Below are 25,176 nucleotides of genomic sequence, written 5' to 3' on the forward strand. Positions count from 1 at the left end.
TTACTGCAACAACCAATAAAGGAACACGTTAGATGTAACAAAATGGCGACAAAGTAATTAGCGTGTAGGTACAGAATTTGAATTTTCGGTAACTATATAGTCCACAAGCATAAATAATACATCACATTTAATAAGTGTTTTAAATCAAATATACAGAATATTTGTAAGTAAGAACGTATAAAAAAGTATAACTAATCAACTATACTCATTACCGTTATGTTGTTGTTGTTGGTTTTTAGTTTTGATCTAAGTAACGTATTTTGATTAGAAGATAGTATTAATCTCTAACAGGTTTGGGCCTGGCATGGCCTAGCGCGTTAAGGCGTGCGCTTCGTAATCTGAGGGTCGCGGGTTCGCGCCCGAGTCGCGCCAAACATGCTCGCCCTCCCAGCCGTGGGGGCGTTATAATGTGACGGTCAATCCCACTTTTTGTTGGTAAAAGAGTAGCCCAAGAGTTGGCGGTGGGTGGTGATGACTAGCTGCCTTCCCTCTAGTCTTACACTGCTAAATTAGGGACGGCTAGCACAGATAGCCCTCGAGTAGCTTTGTGCGAAATTCCAAAACAAACAAACAATCTAACAGGTTACGTGTCTAAAGTTTATAAATTCAAAATTTTAATGCTTAAAAAATCATAATGAAATCTGATACAGTTGTTTTCAAACATAACAAGGAAATTTTTTATGTTCTTCATTTGTAGTAAATGTTTTATATGGAAATTTGGTTTTCAATATATGAAAAATCAGTAAGTTATACACTATTTTGAAATTATTTACATAAAATAAAATTCTCTAAGAACACGATTTGTTGAAGCCTAGAGGTCGCAAATGCTCATGTAACATCTAGGGAAACGTTGAGAGGTGTTATTTTATCTGAGAAATTAAAATTGTTGTAAAGTTAAATTTGGTTCAGAAGTCTCCAGTTTTACTTTTAAACAAATAATGCCTGTTACAGTTATTCACGAAGATGCAAGGTTTCAAATAGAGCTTTCTACTGCTGGAAACAAGTTGGTGGTTGTGGATTTTACTGCAAGCTGGTAAGAATGAATTGAAAATGAAAGTCTAAAATGAATACTCAGAATAAAGAAACCAAACGTGTGGTTTAAAAATTGAAATACGTTTGCGATTTTTTGGTAATTGCGATGTATGGGATGTAGTGCAACTTATATTTAGTTCACATATTATTATTAAACTAGTGAATGCTTGAAATGTTATATGCATACTTAAGAAAATATAACAGGTTGTAGTTTTGTTTCTAAGTGACACAGGTGAATGATGACCAAAAGACAACTGGTTTTTATATATATATATTTGTATTAATTATTTTTTTTGTATTTTAAGTATAAAACACTAGTGGCAATAAGAGTAACATAAGTAATGTACATTTTAGTGTATCATTGTAAATTATTACTTTATTTTAGTTAACCTGGGAGCTGTAATAACAATGTTAGGACATTGTTAATATTTATGTAGAGAAAGTTACAAGCTATTTTGTGTAATTTTAATAGACTGGTGAAAAACGTTTTTAGATCATTTGATGGTGTATCTATGGAATGCTGTAATATATATATACATATATGTGTGTATGTTTCATAAAAGGGCTACTAAGCATATCAGCTTGTATACATATCCTGTGTAGTTGTATATGATGACCAATTTAGAGAATTTCCCCAATGTTTCAAGAACCATTTTCCAGTCATATCCATTTCAATGTTTCAAGACTTTTTGCACAAGTATTGAATTGCACTAGGTAGTTGCTGTTAATCATTGATTGTTCATTATATCACCTCTTTTTTCTTTCATTCAATATATGTAGTTTTATACATTTACTGAAACTTAGTCTTTTGAAAATATCTAATGTTTATTTTTATGACAAGCCTAACAAACAAGTGTTGTTTCTATTTCAGTGTTAATGGCATTATATATGAATATTTAGTCACAGGATCTTTCAGTTCATGTTTAAAGTCTGGTGAAGTAAGTCTGATTACAGTGGGTCAATGTTGAATGAATACATAAATTAATATTGCAATACATCATGGTATTTCTGTCAATATTTATTTTATGTTTTGACTGAATTTGTCTTTTACAGGTTTCTTTGTTTATACTTTCTTGGGGCAAATATGGAATATTGCTATTCTGAAAATTTGTTATTCTCCTGTAAATGAATGTTATTTGTCATCATTTCATGTCTTATCAAAAAAGGAAGTTTTAGGAAAATAAAATTCCAATGTTTGTCAAATGAATGGATGTTTGATTTTAGTAATGCATTGGGGGATAAGTAATACCAAGCAAGACTATTTCATGAATAGGGTTAAACTAACTGTTACAGATACTGAAAAAGATTTAAAGATATTACATTCTGCAGACTTGAAAGTCCATTGCAGAAGTTACTAGGAAGGTTAATCAAACTTGAAATCATGACATCTTCCTTTTTTTTTTTTTATATAAGACCACATTTGGAGTATGCTGTACAATCTCAGTCACCATATCTTTAAAAAAAAAAAAAAAAAAATGCATTGGAAAGAAGGCAAAAAAGAGCGATAAAACTGATTCCAGAAGTAAAGGATGAATTATATGAAGAGACTGCATAGATACAGTTTAACTACACTGGAGGAGAGTATGAGACAGAATATTTAAAAATATAAATGCTGAAAAACCATTTATAATGAATCCAAGGTTCACAGGAAGAATATACAAAAACTTTGTCATAAGGAAGTAAGAATAAAGTTGTATATAGAAATGAAATGGAAGCATCTTCAGTGAACAACTATAATAAATATAAAGACTGTCGATCTCTGGCATCTGTTAAAATAAAGTATAAATAATGAAGACTTATTTTTGGAGAGGTGGGCAACAAATACTAATAAATGCATTCAGATACATTTCCTAAACACAGATAACAAAACTCAGATCTTTGTTCATCAAGTTATCTGCTTTGTTTTTGTGACACTTAAGTATTTTTACAACTTTGATAAAGCATATAATATATATTTTTCAATCTAATGCTTGTACACTGAAGTATATTAAAATATTTTTATTTTTGGCTGACTTCAGTACATTCCCAATGAAATTATTAGTGTTTGATAAGTTTCTAAATATTTTGTTTTGTAATTATATTGCACCCATAACCCACTAGAAGTAATGTCCTAGCTGTTTTGAACAAAATACTATTAATATGCTTTTTGAACTTAATACTGGTATAGTTTTATCAACTCTTAGCCAATCACTGTTTCTGTTTTTCAACATTGTTATATTGTGATATAACCATATGTTTCTTAGCTTCAAAAAATTTTAGGCTGTTCTAAACACATATGAATGTTTTTATTCCTGTTTGTTTGAACTGTTAAACATTAACATTTTTAGTTCTTTGGTAATTTTTTTAATAGAAAGAATAAAATCTTGGAAGCACAGTTTATTAATGTGTTACCAAAATAAAAAGCACTTATGAACAACTTTTTTTTTGGGGGGGGGATGCTTTTAATTGCAGTCCATTTTCATACCTGTTCAAATATTTGGTACTTTTGAGCACTTCTGTCTTATCTCAACTGAGTTCAGCTTCTTTTCATTGCCTGTGAACTATAGCATTTCTTGTACTCAGTGCCTTTGCACTTCTTCAATTCCTGTGTGAAAGAATCTTGTCCACCTTAGCCTTGGTTTCATTGATATTTGTACCCTTTTTTTTCTCTCCATAATTCTCTCTATATCTTACTTCAAACTCACATTTCCTTTCTTCACAGAGCAGGCTTCAACAAATCCTAGGTACCAGACAGTAATGATGACAAAAAGTTTTATCATGGCACCCAGATTTTTTTTCCGTTTTACTCCTATTTATTAGCAGATTCAGCACATCTTCATGTTTTTTCAATAATGAAGCATTGCAATTGTACATGGTCCCTGAAGGAAAGTTCTTGGGGCTTATTTTTTATCGTAAGCTGACCTTTATTCCACATATCAAGCAGCTACATGTCAAGTGTTCAAGGGCACTGAACATCCTCCGTGTCCTCTCTTCCACCGTTGGGAAATGGATCAATGTTCTATGCTAATAATCTATCATGCCCTCATTTAGTCAAAACTGGACTATGGATCTATGGTCTGTGGCTCTGCCAGGACCTTGGCCTTGGAGATGTTGGACCCTGTTCATCATAAGTGGCTTTCTGCACTTCTCCAGTCCACAGTTTGTATACTGAGTCTAATGAACTTCTACACCACTGCCACTTGCAAATGCCTTTACTGTATGCAGCAAAACTTTGATTCTTACTTCAGCATCCCACTTGGGGTTGTGTTTTCTTCATCAGTGGCCCATATTTTTTTCAGAATAGATAGTCTACCATTGCCACTTTTGGTCTTTGTATCAAGGTACAGTTGGCTGAACTGGGTCTGTTCTTGGATAACATTGCTGTCTCCACTGGTCAGCCTATTCCACCATGGTTTCTTACAGTTTCCAAATGTGACCTATCTTTAAATCATCTGAGAAAAGCAGACACTCCCAATTGGAAATACTGTCTGTTATTTGCTGAACATCTTTCAAATCATTCTTCCATTTCTATTCATACAGATGGTTCGAAATCAGGTGACTGTGTGGGCTCTGCCATGGTTTGTTGTGATTTGGTTGTTGTTCACAGAATCCCCTCTGCAGATTCTGTGTTCATTGGTGAAGTGTATGCCATGGATAACATAGAAGCTATGCAGTACATGAACTGTACTATTTATACCAATTTGCTTAGCTCTATACTGGCCGTGGAATTACTTTACATCAGTTCTCACCCTGTTCTTATCAATATTCAAAACTGACTGGCTCATTCTCTTTGTCATCCATTTCTATCCAGTTCTTCTGGACTCCTGGCTACGTTGGTATTCGTGGGAATGAGCTCACTGACACCACAGCTAGTTCTGTCTGCTCTTCTGCTATCACGGCTGTGCCAATTCCATACGTTGACTATAGTCCTGTATTTAAGACTTGGTTCTGTGCCAGTTGGCAATTAGCATGGAATGAGCAACATGATAACAAGCTTTTCCAGATAAAACCTTCTATTGGACTTTGGTCATCCTTTATTATAAGGATCAGAAGGAGGATGTTGTTCTAGCTAGACTGTGCATGGGTCATAGTTTTTAACTTATAGTTTTCTTTTATCTGAGGCTGACCCACCAATATGTGGTGTATGTGACACTCAAGTCGCAATAGCCCACTTTTTACTTTCATGCCATCATTAAAACTGTGAGCAAGAACACCATTTCTAACATTTTTACCATGAATTCACCCTTGACATTAGACAGTGCCATTTTCAATGGTGAGACTGTCCACCTCAGTTGTGTTTTTAAATATTTAGGGCTGTTGGCTTTTTTAACTCTATATTTAAGTTTTTAATTCAAAAACAGGACTTCATTTTGTTTTAACATGATTAATTTTTACATATTATAATAATTTTACTTATTAATTTTTTTTACAGGTTGTCTGCACAGAAAGCCTAGTTGCTTGGTCTCAGTAAACACCAACCAACCAGTAGTTGTGCAAAATGCTACTAATTTTGCACCACTTGTATTTCTTCTTTTTCTCTATTCAACCAGTCATTGTTTAGACTCAAACACAAACATAGTCAGTTTAGGCAGTACCAGCAAATGGTTGTTATTATTATATGATAATTAGCATATGCTCTTTACTGTGACAGTAAATAAATACCTAATGATGCCTCAATAGCCCTTACTGGTCTGGGAATATAGAAAAACCATGGATAATAGAAACAGGCATTCTTGTATCTCGCTAGTTAGTCCAATTTTTTAGATTATAATCAGTTTTCTGTCATTTAATTAGATGATCATGGCAAATTACACAAGTCTTTATGATCAAAGTCAACTGTCCGTGACACTCAGTATCTCCAAATGTCATGAGTTACTTTGAGTCCATTTCCACTTCCTCTCCTATAAAGCTTCCTCTTTTAGTTGCACATTCCCATTTGAGTGGAACTTAATTGCTAATATAATCAAAAGTGGTTTCTACATTTTGCATTACTTTCATCTAGAGATACAGAAGTTCATTCACACCCTATCAACACATGAAAAATAAGTTGAAAATTAGTACAAACTTGCGATTGGAAGTTATTATTAAAAATAACTTTAAAACAGACTAAACATACCAATTACACAGGCTTGAAAATTTAAACTTTCTAAAAACTGTTTTGGTTTCCATAATTCAGCTATGCAGATTTCAAAAATAATAGTCTTTTTTTTTTCTATCCATTAAAGATTTTTTTATAAATTGGGAAGAAAAAACTTACTTAGATCAAATTATTTTGTTTACCACAATGAAGTTTTTTTATTATGTTTGTTAACAAAAATACAAACAAACCGAAGCAAATGTAAGAACATTTTGCATATATATTTCTCTACAAGTGGGTTTTCTCGACATCATCTGCCATGGTTTGTTGTGGTTCTGTGGTTGTGCACAGAACCTGCTCTATATATTCTGTGTTCATTGCTGAACTGTATGCTATTTCTCTTGCTCTGGATCACATAGAAGCTAAGCAGTACTGAAATTGCACTATTTATACTGGCTCACTTAGTTCTATACTGGCCCTGGAATCGCTTCACATTAGTTCACACCTTTTTCTCACCTATATTCAAAACTGACTGGCCCATTTCTCTCTAACACCTACTTCTATCCAGTTTTCCTGGATACCAGGTCACGTTTGTATTCACAGAAATGGGCTCGCCAATACTACAGCTAAATTTGTCTTCTCTGGCACTGTCACTGCTGTGCCTCTTCCATATATGGACTATGGTCCTGTATACAAGGCTCCACTCTGTGCCTGTTGGTAGTCAACTTGGAGTGAGCAGTGTGAAAACAAGCTTTTCCAAATAAAACCCTCTATTGGACTCTGGCCATCTTGCTTCTGTAAGGATCAGAAAGAGAAAGTTGTCCCATCTAGACTACACATTTTTTAACTCATCGTTTTCTTTTATCTGGGTCTGATGGATCAGTGTGTTGTCTGTGTGACACTCAGGTCACAATAAGCCACATTTTACTGTCTTGCCATCGTTATGACTCTCAACAACGTCACCATTTTAAACATGTTTTGTTGAATTTTAATAATTTTACTTTAGTTTTAACATTTTACCTGATGTTTGGTGCAGATAGCCTAGTTGCTTTGTACCATAAAATGCCAAACCAACCACCTACATGTCTTGTCAAAGAATAAAGTTTCACAAGTGCAATTTCATAGGAGAAATTATTGAGCATAGAAATGTGTTGTTTTTCTGCTAATGAGGGACTTTTGTTACATTATGCCATCTTGCTGCTTCACAATTCACATGAAATTAGGTGAGAGTTGCCTTAAGCCTAGGGGGATTCAAATTTCTTTGGTATACATGCAGAGAAAGTTATCTGTACTGTGTGTGGAGTTGAGTATCCATTGGAAACACATTTTTAAGTGAGGAAAATGTTAAATTGAAAATCTTAAAGAAAAATAAACATTTTTGGTGAAAAAATTGTATACAGTGAATTCATTTCAGAATTTAAAAGCTACAAATTTAAGTATGTTATATAAAAATAAAATAGTTTATTTGCACACTCTGCAATAATTTGTAGAAATTCTGATGTTTTAAAATATTCCATTTGTTAATATGTTTTGAAAAACAATTTTGTGCACTTGAATTTTAAAGAGTTGGTGTTCATACCTCAGGGAAAGATTGCATAAGTTAAAGTTTGTTACATAATCTTTGTTTTTTATTCACCTTCAGCAGTTTTATGGGTATTTATTTTGTTACGATATATAAATTAAAACTATTTTTAAAACTCATTTCTTTTCTGTCTTACTAATATATTTTAATATACTTCTGAAATTAATATTTTTTTTTGTATAAGGTGTGGTCCATGCCAAAGAATAGCACCTGTTTTTGAAGAGCTAAGCAACAAGTATACCCTAGCTATCTTCCTGAAAGTAGATGTTGACCAGTGTCCAGACACTGCAGCATCTCAAGGTGTCACTGCAATGCCTACTTTCATTTTCTTCAGAAGTAAAGTGAAACTTGCTCAAATTCAAGGGGCAGATCCACAGGCTCTAGAAAACAAGATAAAGGAGCTAGTGGGCTCAGAAACAGATGATTCAGAAGGTGTTGTTCCTGGTCATGTATGTGTTGGTTAATTTTCTTTGTTTCACTTTAACTGTGTTTAAAAGTTAGAATTTACAAATTTTTTCCCCTCATTTTGCAATGATTTGTTGCAAATAATTTTTATTATTTTATTGCTCTAATCTAGTTTCAGTTTTTATGTATTCTGATTAAAATACTGTGTAGTTAATGTACAGGCCACAGAAAATTAAATCCTTATGAATTTTCTGTTCTAAATAGTAATGTATTGTAGAATGCAAAATCAAATGAATGTTTCTTTTTGTGCTTCAGTATTACAAATTATACTTTTGTTGCTCTGTTATCCAAGCAATACCAAAATGTTTGACTACCCTATGGATTGTTTAAAACTACTCTTGGAAACCCACTTTCCTCTTCTCATATTATAGCTTTGTCCTCATGAGAGTTTCTCTTCCCATCCAAACATTAGTATGAATCGTGTCTCCCCTTTTCAAGATCTTCCTTCTTTTTCTTTTATTAGACCCTTCTTCTTGGGTCTTGAGTTTATTGTCTGTTTCATTTCTTTTACCAAAAAAAGACATTTTTTCAGATATGAATTCACATCTTGCACATGAAGTTGCATAATGATCCTGCTTTTAAATTATGCCACCTTTGGAGTTTTGTGTTACTTGAACTTTAGGGAAAGGGCCTTCTTCCGTAGAGGATGTTCAGTTCCTCATCTGTCTGTTTGAGACTGTGTATGTACATAGCTAATTCAGTTTATATTTTACTATGGATTGCACCTCTACAAATAAATTTCACTTGTGTCCATTCTATCTTTTCCACTTCTAGCAGAATGATTTCCTACTTCAAGGGTGAATAACACTTGTTCCAAAAGTAGTGCAGTATCCTGCAAGTGTTTTGTTTTCTTCTGCGAACTAATCTATTCATTGTATGCAGTCACTTTGTGCTTGGTTTTACTGTTGTGAGCCTTAACACATTAGCTGCAGAGTTTTATGAAATAAATTATCAACCAATCAAAATTTAGTAATCATTGGGTGCATTCTGCAGGCTGTTGCTTGAAAGAGATTGAAGCACACCATGTGGTGTATTCTGCAACTGCTTGTCAGTTTATAGTTGCACTATATGGCATGTTCTGCAGCTAAGGGGTTAACTGGCTCCTTAACTTATGCAATTAGATATTCTAGCTTTTTATGAAAAGAGGTAAGATTGTGTCAGAAATTAACAATTGTTATACACTGAAATGTACTTCCAGTAGATACTTACCTCTTACATACTTTGCACCCTTGCTTCCCACTGTCCATGTTCTTTTCTTAGAGACTGCCAGTTCTCAAAAGTGAGAATTCAGCAGGAATAACATAGGGAGCTAGTTGCATCAATATAAATAGCAAAATACTATTGGTGGAGATATGTAAATCTTCAGAAATGGCATAAAACCGATTGGATATATAGACTGTTGCACTGAGCAGGAAATGTTTTTTGATAATATTTAGAGGGTAAAAAGAACAAGTTGGCATTGTATGAGAGGATAATTATGTAATAAAAAATGTTAACTTTCCTTCATGACAGTGTTTTAAATTATTTTGTACATGTAATATGTATGCATGTTGGAAACTCAGTGATTTTTTTTTTCATGATTACTTAGGTTGACTTATTTTCATTCATCGCAAAATCATCGTGTGAATGTTTAAATGAATCGGACGAAAATACACTAACTGAATGTCTTTCACCAGGAGATGGATTTCTTGAGTCAGATGTTGATGAACAGGTATAATTTGTAATAAACTGGTTTTGGTACAATTTGATAAAATGTTTGATAATCTGTTCTGTTTTAACAACTGCACTTGTATATCCATTGTACTGTTATTAGTCTCTAGTGTTCTTTTTGTTCTAACCAACTGCCTAATAACAGATCCACTGTTATATTGCTAATTTCTGTTGTTTTATTTGTTCTGAAAATTGTCTACTGATACATTCACTGCACTGCTACTAGTATGCTAGCTGATCAATGTTGGTGACTAACTGCTGTCACTGCTTGGTAATAATTTATGGGGAATAATTGAATAGTTAACTGATGAATGTTGCTGACTGACTGCTGTCACTGCTTGGTAATAATTTATGGGGAATGGTTGAATAGTTAACTGATGAATGTTGCTGACTCACTGCTGTCACTGCTTGGTAATAATTTATGGGAAATGGTTGAATAGTTAACTGATGAATGTTGCTGACTCACTTCTGTCACTGCTTGATAATAATTTATGGGGAATAATTGAATAGTTAACTGATGAATGTTGCTGACTCACTGCTGTCACTGCTTGGTAATAATTTATGGGGAATGGTTGAATAGTTAACTGATGAATGTTGCAGACTCACTTCTGTCACTGCTTGATAATAGTTTATGGGAAATGGTTGAATAGTTAACTGATGAATGTTGCTGACTCACTGCTGTCACTGCTTGGTAATAATTTATGGGGAATAGTTGAATAGTTAACTGATGAATGTTGCTGACTCACTGCTGTCACTGCTTGGTAATAATTTATGGGGAATAGTTGAATAGTTAACTGATGAATGTTGCTGACTCACTGCTGTCACTGCTTGGTAATAATTTATGGGGAATAGTTGAATAGTTAACTGATGAATGTTGGTGACTCACTGCTGTCACTGCTTGGTAATAATTTATGGGGAATAATTGAATAATTAACTGATGAATGTTGCTGACTCACTGCTGTCACTGCTTGGTAATAATTTATGGGGAATAGTTGAATAGTTAACTGATGAATGTTGGTGACTCACTGCTGTCACTGCTTGGTAATAATTTATGGGGAATAATTGAATAATTAACTGATGAATGTTGCTGACTCACTGCTGTCACTGCTTGATAATAATTTATGGGGAATAATTGAATAGTTAACTGATGAATGTTGCTGACTGACTGCTGTCACTGCTTGGTAATAATTTATGGGGAATGGTTGAATAGTTAACTGATGAATGTTGCTGACTCACTTCTGTCACTGCTTGATAATAATTTATGGGAAATGGTTGAATAGTTAACTGATGAATGTTGCTGACTCACTGCTGTCACTGCTTGATAATAATTTATGGGAAATGGTTGAATAGTTAACTGATGAATGTTGCTGACTCACTGCTGTCACTGCTTGATAATAATTTATGGGAAATGGTTGAATAGTTAACTGATGAATGTTGCTGACTCACTGCTGTCACTGCTTGATAATAATTTATGGGGAATAATTGAATAGTTAACTGATGAATGTTGGTGACTCACTGCTGTCACTGCTTGGTAATAATTTATGGGGAATGGTTGAATAGTTAACTGATGAATGTTGGTGACTCACTGCTGTCACTGCTTGGTAATAATTTATGGGGAATGGTTGAATAGTTAACTGATGAATGTTGCTGACTCACTGCTGTCACTGCTTGATAATAATTTATGGGGAATAACTGAATAGTTAACTGATGAATGTTGGTGACTCACTGCTGTCACTGCTTGGTAATAATTTAGGGAGAATAATTGAATAGTTAACTGATGAATGTTGGTGACTCACTGCTGTCACTGCTTGGTAATAATTTATGGGGAATAATTGAATAATTAACTGATGAATGTTGCTGACTCACTGCTGTCACTGCTTGATAATAATTTATGGGGAATAATTGAATAGTTAACTGATGAATGTTGCTGACTCACTGCTGTCACTGCTTGATAATAATTTATGGGGAATAATTGAATAGTTAACTGATGAATGTTGCTGACTCACTGCTGTCACTGCTTGATAATAATTTATGGGGAATAATTGAATAGTTAACTGATGAATGTTGCTGACTCACTGCTGTCACTGCTTGATAATAATTTATGGGGAATAATTGAATAGTTAACTGATGAATGTTGCTGACTCACTGCTGTCACTGCTTGATAATAATTTATGGGGAATAGTTGAATAGTTAACTGATGAATGTTGCTGACTCACTGCTGTCACTGCTTGATAATAATTTATGGGGAATAGTTGAATAGTTAACTGATGAATGTTGCTGACTCACTGCTGTCACTGCTTGGTAATAATTTATGGGGAATAATTGAATAGTTAACTGATGAATGTTGCTGACTCACTGCTGTCACTGCTTGATAATAATTTATGGGGAATAATTGAATAGTTAACTGATGAATGTTGCTGACTCACTGCTGTCACTGCTTGATAATAATTTATGGGGAATAATTGAATAGTTAACTGATGAATGTTGCTGACTCACTGCTGTCACTGCTTGATAATAATTTATGGGGAATAATTGAATAGTTAACTGATGAATGTTGCTGACTCACTGCTGTCACTGCTTGGTAATAATTTATGGGGAATAGTTGAATAGTTAACTGATGAATGTTGCTGACTCACTGCTGTCACTGCTTGGTAATAATTTATGGGGAATAGTTGAATAGTTAACTGATGAATGTTGCTGACTCACTTCTGTCACTGCTTGATAATAATTTATGGGGAATAGTTGAATAGTTAACTGATGAATGTTGCTGACTCACTGCTGTCACTGCTTGGTAATAATTTATGGGGAATAGTTGAATAGTTAACTGATGAATGTTGCTGACTCACTGCTGTAACTGCTTGGTAATAATTTATGGAGAATAATTGAATAGTTAACTGATGAATGTTGGTGACTCACTGCTGTCACTGCTTGATAATAATTTATGGGGAATAATTGAATAGTTAACTGATGAATGTTGCTGACTCACTGCTTGATAATAATTTATGGGGAATAATTGAATAGTTAACTGATGAATGTTGGTGACTCACTGCTGTAACTGCTTGGTAATAATTTATGGAGAATGGTTGAATAGTTAACTGATGAATGTTGGTGACTCACTGCTGTCACTGCTTGATAACAATTTATGGGGAATAATTGAATAATTAACTGATGAATGTTGCTGACTCACTGCTGTAACTGCTTGGTAATAATTTATGGAGAATAATTGAATAGTTAACTGATGAATGTTGGTGACTCACTGCTGTCACTGCTTGATAATAATTTATGGGGAATAATTGAATAGTTAACTGATGAATGTTGCTGACTCACTGCTTGATAATAATTTATGGGGAATAATTGAATAGTTAACTGATGAATGTTGGTGACTCACTGCTGTAACTGCTTGGTAATAATTTATGGAGAATGGTTGAATAGTTAACTGATGAATGTTGGTGACTCACTGCTGTCACTGCTTGATAACAATTTATGGGGAATAATTGAATAATTAACTGATGAATGTTGCTGACTCACTGCTGTAACTGCTTGGTAATAATTTATGGAGAATAATTGAATAGTTAACTGATGAATGTTGGTGACTCACTGCTGTCACTGCTTGATAATAATTTATGGGGAATAATTGAATAGTTAACTGATGAATGTTGCTGACTCACTGCTGTCACTGCTTGATAATAATTTATGGGGAATAATTGAACAGTTAACTGATGAATGTTGCTGACTCACTGCTGTCACTGCTTGATAATAATTTATGGGGAATAATTGAATAGTTAACTGATGAATGTTGCTGACTCACTGCTGTCACTGCTTGGTAATAATTTATGGGGAATAGTTGAATAGTTAACTGATGAATGTTGCTGACTCACTGCTGTCACTGCTTGGTAATAATTTATGGGGAATAGTTGAATAGTTAACTGATGAATGTTGCTGACTCACTGCTGTCACTGCTTGGTAATAATTTATGGGGAATAGTTGAATAGTTAACTGATGAATGTTGCTGACTCACTGCTGTCACTGCTTGGTAATAATTTATGGGGAATAGTTGAATAGTTAACTGATGAATGTTGCTGACTCACTTCTGTCACTGCTTGATAATAATTTATGGGGAATAATTGAATAGTTAACTGATGAATGTTGGTGACTCAATGCTGTCACTGCTTGATAATAATTTATGGGGAATAATTGAATAGTTAACTGATGAATGTTGCTGACTCACTGCTGTCACTGCTTGGTAATAATTTATGGGGAATAGTTGAATAGTTAACTGATGAATGTTGCTGACTCAATGCTGTCACTGCTTGGTAATAATTTATGGGGAATAGTTGAATAGTTAACTGATGAATGTTGGTGACTCACTGCTGTAACTGCTTGGTAATTTATGGAGAATGGTTGAATAGTTAACTGATGAATGTTGGTGACTCACTGCTGTCACTGCTTGATAATAATTTATGGGGAATAATTGAATAGTTAACTGATGAATGTTGCTGACTCACTGCTGTAACTGCTTGGTAATAATTTATGGAGAATAATTGAATAGTTAACTGATGAATGTTGGTGACTCACTGCTGTCACTGCTTGATAATAATTTATGGGGAATAATTGAATAGTTAACTGATGAATGTTGCTGACTCACTGCTGTCACTGCTTGATAATAATTTATGGGGAATAATTGAATAGTTAACTGATGAATGTTGCTGACTCACTGCTGTCACTGCTTGGTAATAATTTATGGGGAATAGTTGAATAGTTAACTGATGAATGTTGCTGACTCACTGCTGTCACTGCTTGGTAATAATTTATGGGGAATAGTTGAATAGTTAACTGATGAATGTTGCTGACTCACTGCTGTCACTGCTTGGTAATAATTTATGGGGAATAGTTGAATAGTTAACTGATGAATGTTGCTGACTCACTGCTGTCACTGCTTGGTAATAATTTATGGGGAATAGTTGAATAGTTAACTGATGAATGTTGCTGACTCACTGCTGTCACTGCTTGGTAATAATTTATGGGGAATAGTTGAATAGTTAACTGATGAATGTTGCTGACTCACTTCTGTCACTGCTTGATAATAATTTATGGGGAATAATTGAATAGTTAACTGATGAATGTTGGTGACTCACTGCTGTCACTGCTTGGTAATAATTTATGGGGAATAGTTGAATAGTTAACTGATGAATGTTGGTGACTCACTGCTGTAACTGCTTGGTAATAATTTATGGAGAATGGTTGAATAGTTAACTGATGAATGTTGGTGACTCACTGCTGTCACTGCTTGATAACAATTTATGGGGAATAATTGAATAATTAACTGATGAATGTTGCTGACTCACTGCTGTAACTGCTTGGTAATAATTTATGGAGAATAATTGAATAGTTAACTGATGAATGTTGGTGACTCACTGCTGTCACCGCTTGATAATAATTTATGGGGAATAATTGAATAGTTAACTGATGAATGTTGCTGACTCACTGCTTGATAATAATTGATGGGGAATAATTGAATAGTTAACTGATGAATGTTGGTGACTCACTGCTGTAACTGCTTGGTAATAATTTATGGAGAATGGTTGAATAGTTAACTGATGAATGTTGGTGACTCACTGCTGTCACTGCTTGATAATAATTTATGGGGAATAATTGAATAATTAACTGATGAATGTTGCTGACTCACTGCTGTAACTGCTTGGTAATAATTTATGGAGAATAATTGAATAGTTAACTGATGAATGTTGGTGACTCACTGCTGTCACTGCTTGATAATAATTTATGGGGAATAATTGAATAGTTAACTGATGAATGTTGCTGACTCACTGCTGTCACTGCTTGATAATAATTTATGGGGAATAATTGAATAGTTAACTGATGAATGTTGCTGACTCACTGCTGTCACTGCTTGATAATAATTTATGGGGAATAATTGAATAGTTAACTGATGAATGTTGCTGACTCACTGCTGTCACTGCTTGGTAATAATTTATGGGGAATAGTTGAATAGTTAACTGATGAATGTTGCTGACTCACTGCTGTCACTGCTTGATAATAATTTATGGGGAATAATTGAATAGTTAACTGATGAATGTTGCTGACTCACTGCTGTCACTGCTTGATAATAATTTATGGGGAATAATTGAATAGTTAACTGATGAATGTTGCTGACTCACTGCTGTCACTGCTTGATAATAATTTATGGGGAATAATTGAATAGTTAACTGATGAATGTTGCTGACTCACTGCTGTCACTGCTTGGTAATAATTTATGGGGAATAGTTGAATAGTTAACTGATGAATGTTGCTGACTCACTGCTGTCACTGCTTGGTAATAATTTATGGGGAATAGTTGAATAGTTAACTGATGAATGTTGCTGACTCACTGCTGTCACTGCTTGATAATAATTTATGGGGAATAGTTGAATAGTTAACTGATGAATGTTGCTGACTCACTGCTGTCACTGCTTGGTAATAATTTATGGGGAATAGTTGAATAGTTAACTGATGAATGTTGCTGACTCACTGCTGTAACTGCTTGGTAATAATTTATGGAGAATAATTGAATAGTTAACTGATGAATGTTGGTGACTCACTGCTGTCACTGCTTGATAATAATTTATGGGGAATAATTGAATAGTTAACTGATGAATGTTGCTGACTCACTGCTTGATAATAATTTATGGGGAATAATTGAATAGTTAACTGATGAATGTTGGTGACTCACTGCTGTCACTGCTTGGTAATAATTTATGGGGAATAGTTGAATAGTTAACTGATGAATGTTGGTGACTCACTGCTGTCACTGCTTGATAATAATTTATGGGGAATAATTGAATAGTTAACTGATGAATGTTGCTGACTCACTGCTGTCACTGCTTGGTAATAATTTATGGAGAATAATTGAATAGTTAACTGATGAATGTTGGTGACTCACTGCTGTCACTGCTTGATAATAATTTATGGGGAATAATTGAATAGTTAACTGATGAATGTTGCTGACTCACTGCTGTCACTGCTTGATAATAATTTATGGGGAATAATTGAATAGTTAACTGATGAATGTTGCTGACTCACTGCTGTCACTGCTTGATAATAATTTATGGGGAATAATTGAATAGTTAACTGATGAATGTTGCTGACTCACTGCTGTCACTGCTTGGTAATAATTTATGGGGAATAGTTGAATAGTTAACTGATGAATGTTGCTGACTCACTGCTGTCACTGCTTGGTAATAATTTATGGGGAATAGTTGAATAGTTAACTGATGAATGTTGCTGACTCACTGCTGTCACTGCTTGGTAATAATTTATGGGGAATAGTTGAATAGTTAACTGATGAATGTTGCTGACTCACTGCTGTCACTGCTTGGTAATAATTTATGGGGAATGGTTGAATAGTTAACTGATGAATGTTGGTGACTCACTGCTGTCACTGCTTGATAATAATTTATGGGGAATAATTGAATAGTTAACTGATGAATGTTGCTGACTCACTGCTGTAACTGCTTGGTAATAATTTATGGAGAATAATTGAATAGTTAACTGATGAATGTTGGTGACTCACTGCTGTCACTGCTTGATAATAATTTATGGGGAATAATTGAATAGTTAACTGATGAATGTTGCTGACTCACTGCTGTCACTGCTTGATAATAATTTATGGGGAATAATTGAATAGTTAACTGATGAATGTTGCTGACTCACTGCTGTCACTGCTTGGTAATAATTTATGGGGAATAGTTGAATAGTTAACTGATGAATGTTGCTGACTCACTGCTGTCACTGCTTGGTAATAATTTATGGGGAATAGTTGAATAGTTAACTGATGAATGTTGCTGACTCACTGCTGTCACTGCTTGGTAATAATTTATGGGGAATAGTTGAATAGTTAACTGATGAATGTTGCTGACTCACTGCTGTCACTGCTTGGTAATAATTTATGGGGAATAGTTGAATAGTTAACTGATGAATGTTGCTGACTCACTGCTGTCACTGCTTGGTAATAATTTATGGGGAATAGTTGAATAGTTAACTGATGAATGTTGCTGACTCACTTCTGTCACTGCTTGATAATAATTTATGGGGAATAATTGAATAGTTAACTGATGAATGTTGGTGACTCACTGCTGTCACTGCTTGGTAATAATTTATGGAGAATGGTTGAATAGTTAACTGATGAATGTTGGTGACTCACTGCTGTCACTGCTTGATAACAATTTATGGGGAATAATTGAATAGTTAACTGATGAATGTTGCTGACTCACTGCTGTAACTGCTTGGTAATAATTTATGGAGAATAATTGAATAGTTAACTGATGAATGTTGGTGACTCACTGCTGTCACTGCTTGATAATAATTTATGGGGAATAATTGAATAGTTAACTGATGAATGTTGCTGACTCACTGCTTGATAATAATTTATGGGGAATAATTGAATAGTTAACTGATGAATGTTGGTGACTCACTGCTGTAACTGCTTGGTAATAATTTATGGAGAATGGTTGAATAGTTAACTGATGAATGTTGGTGACTCACTGCTGTCACTGCTTGATAATAATTTATGGGGAATAATTGAATAGTTAACTGATGAATGTTGCTGACTCACTGCTGTAACTGCTTGGTAATAATTTATGGAGAATAATTGAATAGTTAACTGATGAATGTTGGTGACTCACTGCTGTCACTGCTTGATAATAATTTATGGGGAATAATTGAATAGTTAACTGATGAATGTTGCTGACTCACTGCTGTCACTGCTTGATAATAATTTATGGGGAATAATTGAATAGTTAACTGATGAATGTTGCTGACTCACTGCTGTCACTGCTTGATAATAATTTATGGGGAATAATTGAATAGTTAACTGATGAATGTTGCTGACTCACTGCTGTCACTGCTTGGTAATAATTTATGGGGAATAGTTGAATAGTTAACTGATGAATGTTGCTGACTCACTGCTGTCACTGCTTGGTAATAATTTATGGGGAATAGTTGAATAGTTAACTGATGAATGTTGCTGACTCACTGCTGTCACTGCTTGGTAATAATTTATGGGGAATAGTTGAATAGTTAACTGATGAATGTTGCTGACTCACTGCTGTCACTGCTTGGTAATAATTTATGGGGAATAGTTGAATAGTTAACTGATGAATGTTGCTGACTCACTGCTGTCACTGCTTGGTAATAATTTATGGGGAATAGTTGAATAGTTAACTGATGAATGTTGCTGACTCACTGCTGTCACTGCTTGATAATAATTTATGGGGAATAATTGAATAGTTAACTGATGAATGTTGGTGACTCACTGCTGTCACTGCTTGATAATAATTTATGGGGAATAGTTGAATAGTTAACTGATGAATGTTGGTGACTCACTGCTGTAACTGCTTGGTAATAATTTATGGAGAATGGTTGAATAGTTAACTGATGAATGTTGGTGACTCACTGCTGTCACTGCTTGATAATAATTTATGGGGAATAATTGAATAGTTAACTGATGAATGTTGCTGACTCACTGCTGTAACTGCTTGGTAATAATTTATGGAGAATAATTGAATAGTTAACTGATGAATGTTGGTGACTCACTGCTGTCACTGCTTGATAATAATTTATGGGGAATAATTGAATAGTTAACTGATGAATGTTGGTGACTCACTGCTGTCACTGCTTGATAATAATTTATGGGGAATAATTGAATAGTTAACTGATGAATGTTGCTGACTCACTGCTGTCACTGCTTGGTAATAATTTATGGGGAATAGTTGAATAGTTAACTGATGAATGTTGCTGACTCACTGCTGTCACTGCTTGGTAATAATTTATGGGGAATAGTTGAATAGTTAACTGATGAATGTTGCTGACTCACTGCTGTCACTGCTTGGTAATAATTTATGGGGAATAGTTGAATAGTTAACTGATGAATGTTGCTGACTCACTGCTGTCACTGCTTGGTAATAATTTATGGGGAATAGTTGAATAGTTAACTGATGAATGTTGCTGACTCACTGCTGTCACTGCTTGGTAATAATTTATGGGGAATAGTTGAATAGTTAACTGATGAATGTTGCTGACTCACTGCTGTAACTGCTTGGTAATAATTTATGGAGAATAATTGAATAGTTAACTGATGAATGTTGGTGACTCACTGCTTGATAATAATTTATGGGGAATAATTGAATAGTTAACTGATGAATGTTGGTGACTCACTGCTGTCACTGCTTGATAATAATTTATGGGGAATAATTGAATAGTTAACTGATGAATGTTGCTGACTCACTGCTGTCACTGCTTGGTAATAATTTATGGGGAATAGGTGAATAGTTAACTGATGAATGTTGCTGACTCACTGCTGTCACTGCTTGGTAATAATTTATGGGGAATAGTTGAATAGTTAACTGATGAATGTTGCTGACTCACTGCTGTCACTGCTTGGTAATAATTTATGGGGAATAGTTGAATAGTTAACTGATGAATGTTGCTGACTCACTGCTGTCACTGCTTGGTAATAATTTATGGGGAATAGTTGAATAGTTAACTGATGAATGTTGCTGACTCACTGCTGTCACTGCTTGGTAATAATTTATGGGGAATAGTTGAATAGTTAACTGATGAATGTTGGTGACTCACTGCTGTCACTGCTTGATAATAATTTATGGGGAATAATTGAATAGTTAACTGATGAATGTTGCTGACTCACTGCTGTCACTGCTTGGTAATAATTTATGGGGAATAGTTGAATAGTTAACTGATGAATGTTGCTGACTCACTGCTGTCACTGCTTGGTAATAATTTATGGGGAATAGTTGAATAGTTAACTGATGAATGTTGGTGACTCACTGCTGTAACTGCTTGGTAATAATTTATGGAGAATGGTTGAATAGTTAACTGATGAATGTTGGTGACTCACTGCTGTCACTGCTTGATAATAATTTATGGGGAATAATTGAATAGTTAACTGATGAATGTTGCTGACTCACTGCTGTAACTGCTTGGTAATAATTTATGGGGAATAGTTGAATAGTTAACTGATGAATGTTGGTGACTCACTGCTGTAACTGCTTGGTAATAATTTATGGGGAATAATTGAATAGTTAACTGATGAATGTTGGTGACTCACTGCTGTCACTGCTTGGTAATAATTTATGGGGAATAGTTGAATAGTTAACTGATGAATGTTGCTGACTCACTGCTGTCACTGCTTGGTAATAATTTATGGAGAATGGTTGAATAGTTAACTGATGAATGTTGGTGACTCACTGCTGTCACTGCTTGATAATAATTTATGGGGAATAATTGAATAGTTAACTGATGAATGTTGCTGACTCACTGCTGTAACTGCTTGGTAATAATTTATGGAGAATAATTGAATAGTTAACTGATGAATGTTGGTGACTCACTGCTGTCACTGCTTGATAATAATTTATGGGGAATAATTGAATAGTTAACTGATGAATGTTGCTGACTCACTGCTTGATAATAATTTATGGGGAATAATTGAATAGTTAACTGATGAATGTTGGTGACTCACTGCTGTAACTGCTTGGTAATAATTTATGGAGAATGGTTGAATAGTTAACTGATGAATGTTGGTGACTCACTGCTGTCACTGCTTGATAACAATTTATGGGGAATAATTGAATAATTAACTGATGAATGTTGCTGACTCACTGCTGTAACTGCTTGGTAATAATTTATGGAGAATAATTGAATAGTTAACTGATGAATGTTGGTGACTCACTGCTGTCACTGCTTGATAATAATTTATGGGGAATAATTGAATAGTTAACTGATGAATGTTGCTGACTCACTGCTGTCACTGCTTGATAATAATTTATGGGGAATAATTGAATAGTTAACTGATGAATGTTGCTGACTCACTGCTGTCACTGCTTGATAATAATTTATGGGGAATAATTGAATAGTTAACTGATGAATGTTGCTGACTCACTGCTGTCACTGCTTGGTAATAATTTATGGGGAATAGTTGAATAGTTAACTGATGAATGTTGCTGACTCACTGCTGTCACTGCTTGGTAATAATTTATGGGGATTAGTTGAATAGTTAACTGATGAATGTTGCTGACTCACTGCTGTCACTGCTTGGTAATAATTTATGGGGAATAGTTGAATAGTTAACTGATGAATGTTGCTGACTCACTGCTGTCACTGCTTGGTAATAATTTATGGGGAATAGTTGAATAGTTAACTGATGAATGTTGCTGACTCACTGCTGTCACTGCTTGGTAATAATTTATGGGGAATAGTTGAATAGTTAACTGATGAATGTTGCTGACTCACTTCTGTCACTGCTTGATAATAATTTATGGGGAATAATTGAATAGTTAACTGATGAATGTTGGTGACTCAATGCTGTCACTGCTTGATAATAATTTATGGGGAATAGTTGAATAGTTAACTGATGAATGTTGGTGACTCACTGCTGTAACTGCTTGGTAATAATTTATGGAGAATGGTTGAATAGTTAACTGATGAATGTTGGTGACTCACTGCTGTCACTGCTTGATAATAATTTATGGGGAATAATTGAATAGTTAACTGATGAATGTTGCTGACTCACTGCTGTAACTGCTTGGTAATAATTTATGGAGAATAATTGAATAGTTAACTGATGAATGTTGGTGACTCACTGCTGTCACTGCTTGATAATAATTTATGGGGAATAATTGAATAGTTAACTGATGAATGTTGGTGACTCACTGCTGTCACTGCTTGATAATAATTTATGGGGAATAATTGAATAGTTAACTGATGAATGTTGCTGACTCACTGCTGTCACTGCTTGGTAATAATTTATGGGGAATAGGTGAATAGTTAACTGATGAATGTTGCTGACTCACTGCTGTCACTGCTTGGTAATAATTTATGGGGAATAGTTGAATAGTTAACTGATGAATGTTGCTGACTCACTGCTGTCACTGCTTGGTAATAATTTATGGGGAATAGTTGAATAGTTAACTGATGAATGTTGCTGACTCACTGCTGTCACTGCTTGGTAATAATTTATGGGGAATAGTTGAATAGTTAACTGATGAATGTTGCTGACTCACTGCTGTCACTGCTTGGTAATAATTTATGGGGAATAGTTGAATAGTTAACTGATGAATGTTGGTGACTCACTGCTGTCACTGCTTGATAATAATTTATGGGGAATAATTGAATAGTTAACTGATGAATGTTGCTGACTCACTGCTGTCACTGCTTGGTAATAATTTATGGGGAATAGTTGAATAGTTAACTGATGAATGTTGCTGACTCACTGCTGTCACTGCTTGGTAATAATTTATGGGGAATAGTTGAATAGTTAACTGATGAATGTTGGTGACTCACTGCTGTAACTGCTTGGTAATAATTTATGGAGAATGGTTGAATAGTTAACTGATGAATGTTGGTGACTCACTGCTGTCACTGCTTGATAATAATTTATGGGGAATAATTGAATAGTTAACTGATGAATGTTGCTGACTCACTGCTGTAACTGCTTGGTAATAATTTATGGAGAATAATTGAATAGTTAACTGATGAATGTTGGTGACTCACTGCTGTCACTGCTTGATAATAATTTATGGGGAATAATTGAATAGTTAACTGATGAATGTTGCTGACTCACTGCTGTCACTGCTTGATAATAATTTATGGGGAATAATTGAATAGTTAACTGATGAATGTTGGTGACTCACTGCTTGATAATAATTTGTGGTGAATACTTCGTGTTTTTCATGCTATGTGAGGCCGTTGTAATAACATTTTGTTTGGAATAAATTTTTTATTAATGATTATTTGTTTGTTTGTTAACTGAAGAGTTTAACCCGTCTTAACTTTCCCAGCTTTATATATTTACTGTAATATTGTTTATTAACTGAAGAGTTTATACCATGTTACCTTTCTTAGTTTTATGCAGGTATTGTAATCTTTTTGTTTATTAACTGAAGAGTTTAACCCATGTAACCTTTCCAAGTTTTATGTTGGTATTGTAAACTTTCTTGTTATTAGCAGTATCAGATCAGAACAATTTATTAAATAAGTAAAGGAAGTATTCTACTCTGTAAAGTTTAAAGTTTGTTTATTGTAAGGTATATACAATATACTGTTTATGGTTATAAAGTTTCACCAGTCATCATCCTTATACTTGTTGAAGCAGGTATCAGGTTAACCCAGTGAAACATTGTAACCATAAATTGTGCACTCTTTTATACCTTACAATAAACTATCTTTAATTAAAGCAAGCTGCTATTGAAGTTACTTGCACTAACTGAAAAACATATTTGCTAAATTGTACAAATGTATTAAGTACAAAAACCAGTAGTTTGTAAACAGTAATGTTTAGGAATAATTTTGTGTTTTGAGTGATTTTTCTTTCTGTTGATTGAGCCTTTTCTTTTTATAGGAAATATTCACATGGCTTTTCTTCAGTTAATTATATTTTGTTTTTAGAATGAATAGTGATTCTTACTGAAGTAACTGCATCTTGAAATATTTTCTAGCTTATAATGAGTTTTGGATTCAACCAGACTGTAAAACTGCATTCTTTGAAGATTCAGGCACCGAAAGGTAATTCTTAATGAGAAAGACTTCCTAAAGTATACTTTAAAATATCAGTATTGTTGTTAAGTCACTGTAGGGTGGTTATTGTACAGCACACTTTATTTACAAATATCCCTATTGGTGTTCAGATGATAAATCTAAAACGTGATTAAATATGTGTAAACTAGTTTGTGTAGTTCAATCATTACTTTGGTTTATTTAAACACAATATTATCTGCATGTATCTTGTTTTATCCTACGTGTATTACAGTTACAGTATTTGGCAGAATAGAAACATATTTATAACACAGATATATGAAACATCATCCACTATTAAACATACAAGCATACAAGGTATAAATTCACTCAAATAAATTATTGACTTTTTCATGTTATTTTGTACAAAGTTTTGGAGATGTTTTAATGTTTTGGGGATCATTTCAGTGGCATGAATTATGTTTTCTGGTCACTCTGAATGACCATTTCTCTTCATGAAATAACCATTCAATCAGACTAGGTGACCTCACAGTCCTCTGCTTTTATGCTAACGGACATGTTTACATACAGATCAGAATGTGAACAGCGGTACAGCAAACACAATTTATGATTTGTTCACTAAGTATGATACATACTTCCAAAACAGCACAACTGATCTTAAATACGATGAGGAACGTCTTGGATGTTTCTCAAACAGGACAGACATTTTAATAAATGTTGACTGGATTGATGATGGTATTCATTAAAGAATGGTTGAAAATACCTTCCACACATCAGTGGAGTAAACACC

General features: G+C 34.2%; 1 protein-coding gene across 1 annotated transcript in view; it reads left to right on the plus strand.

Moving 5' to 3' along the window:
• Positions 1–803: 803 nt before the first annotated feature.
• The window catches only part of Txl (Thioredoxin-like), a 33,208-nt gene continuing 8,835 nt past the window's right edge, over positions 804–25,176 (plus strand). Inside the window, exons 1-4 of the mRNA XM_076452858.1 lie at positions 804–1,033; positions 7,855–8,119; positions 9,724–9,846; positions 24,350–24,416. Coding sequence (XP_076308973.1) covers positions 939–1,033; positions 7,855–8,119; positions 9,724–9,846; positions 24,350–24,416 — 550 coding nt within the window. The 5' untranslated portion in view covers positions 804–938. The remainder of the gene's footprint in view (positions 1,034–7,854; positions 8,120–9,723; positions 9,847–24,349; positions 24,417–25,176) is intronic.

Source organism: Tachypleus tridentatus, chromosome 9, assembly GCF_004210375.1.
Source record: "Tachypleus tridentatus isolate NWPU-2018 chromosome 9, ASM421037v1, whole genome shotgun sequence".
NCBI lineage: Eukaryota > Metazoa > Arthropoda > Merostomata > Xiphosura > Limulidae > Tachypleus > Tachypleus tridentatus.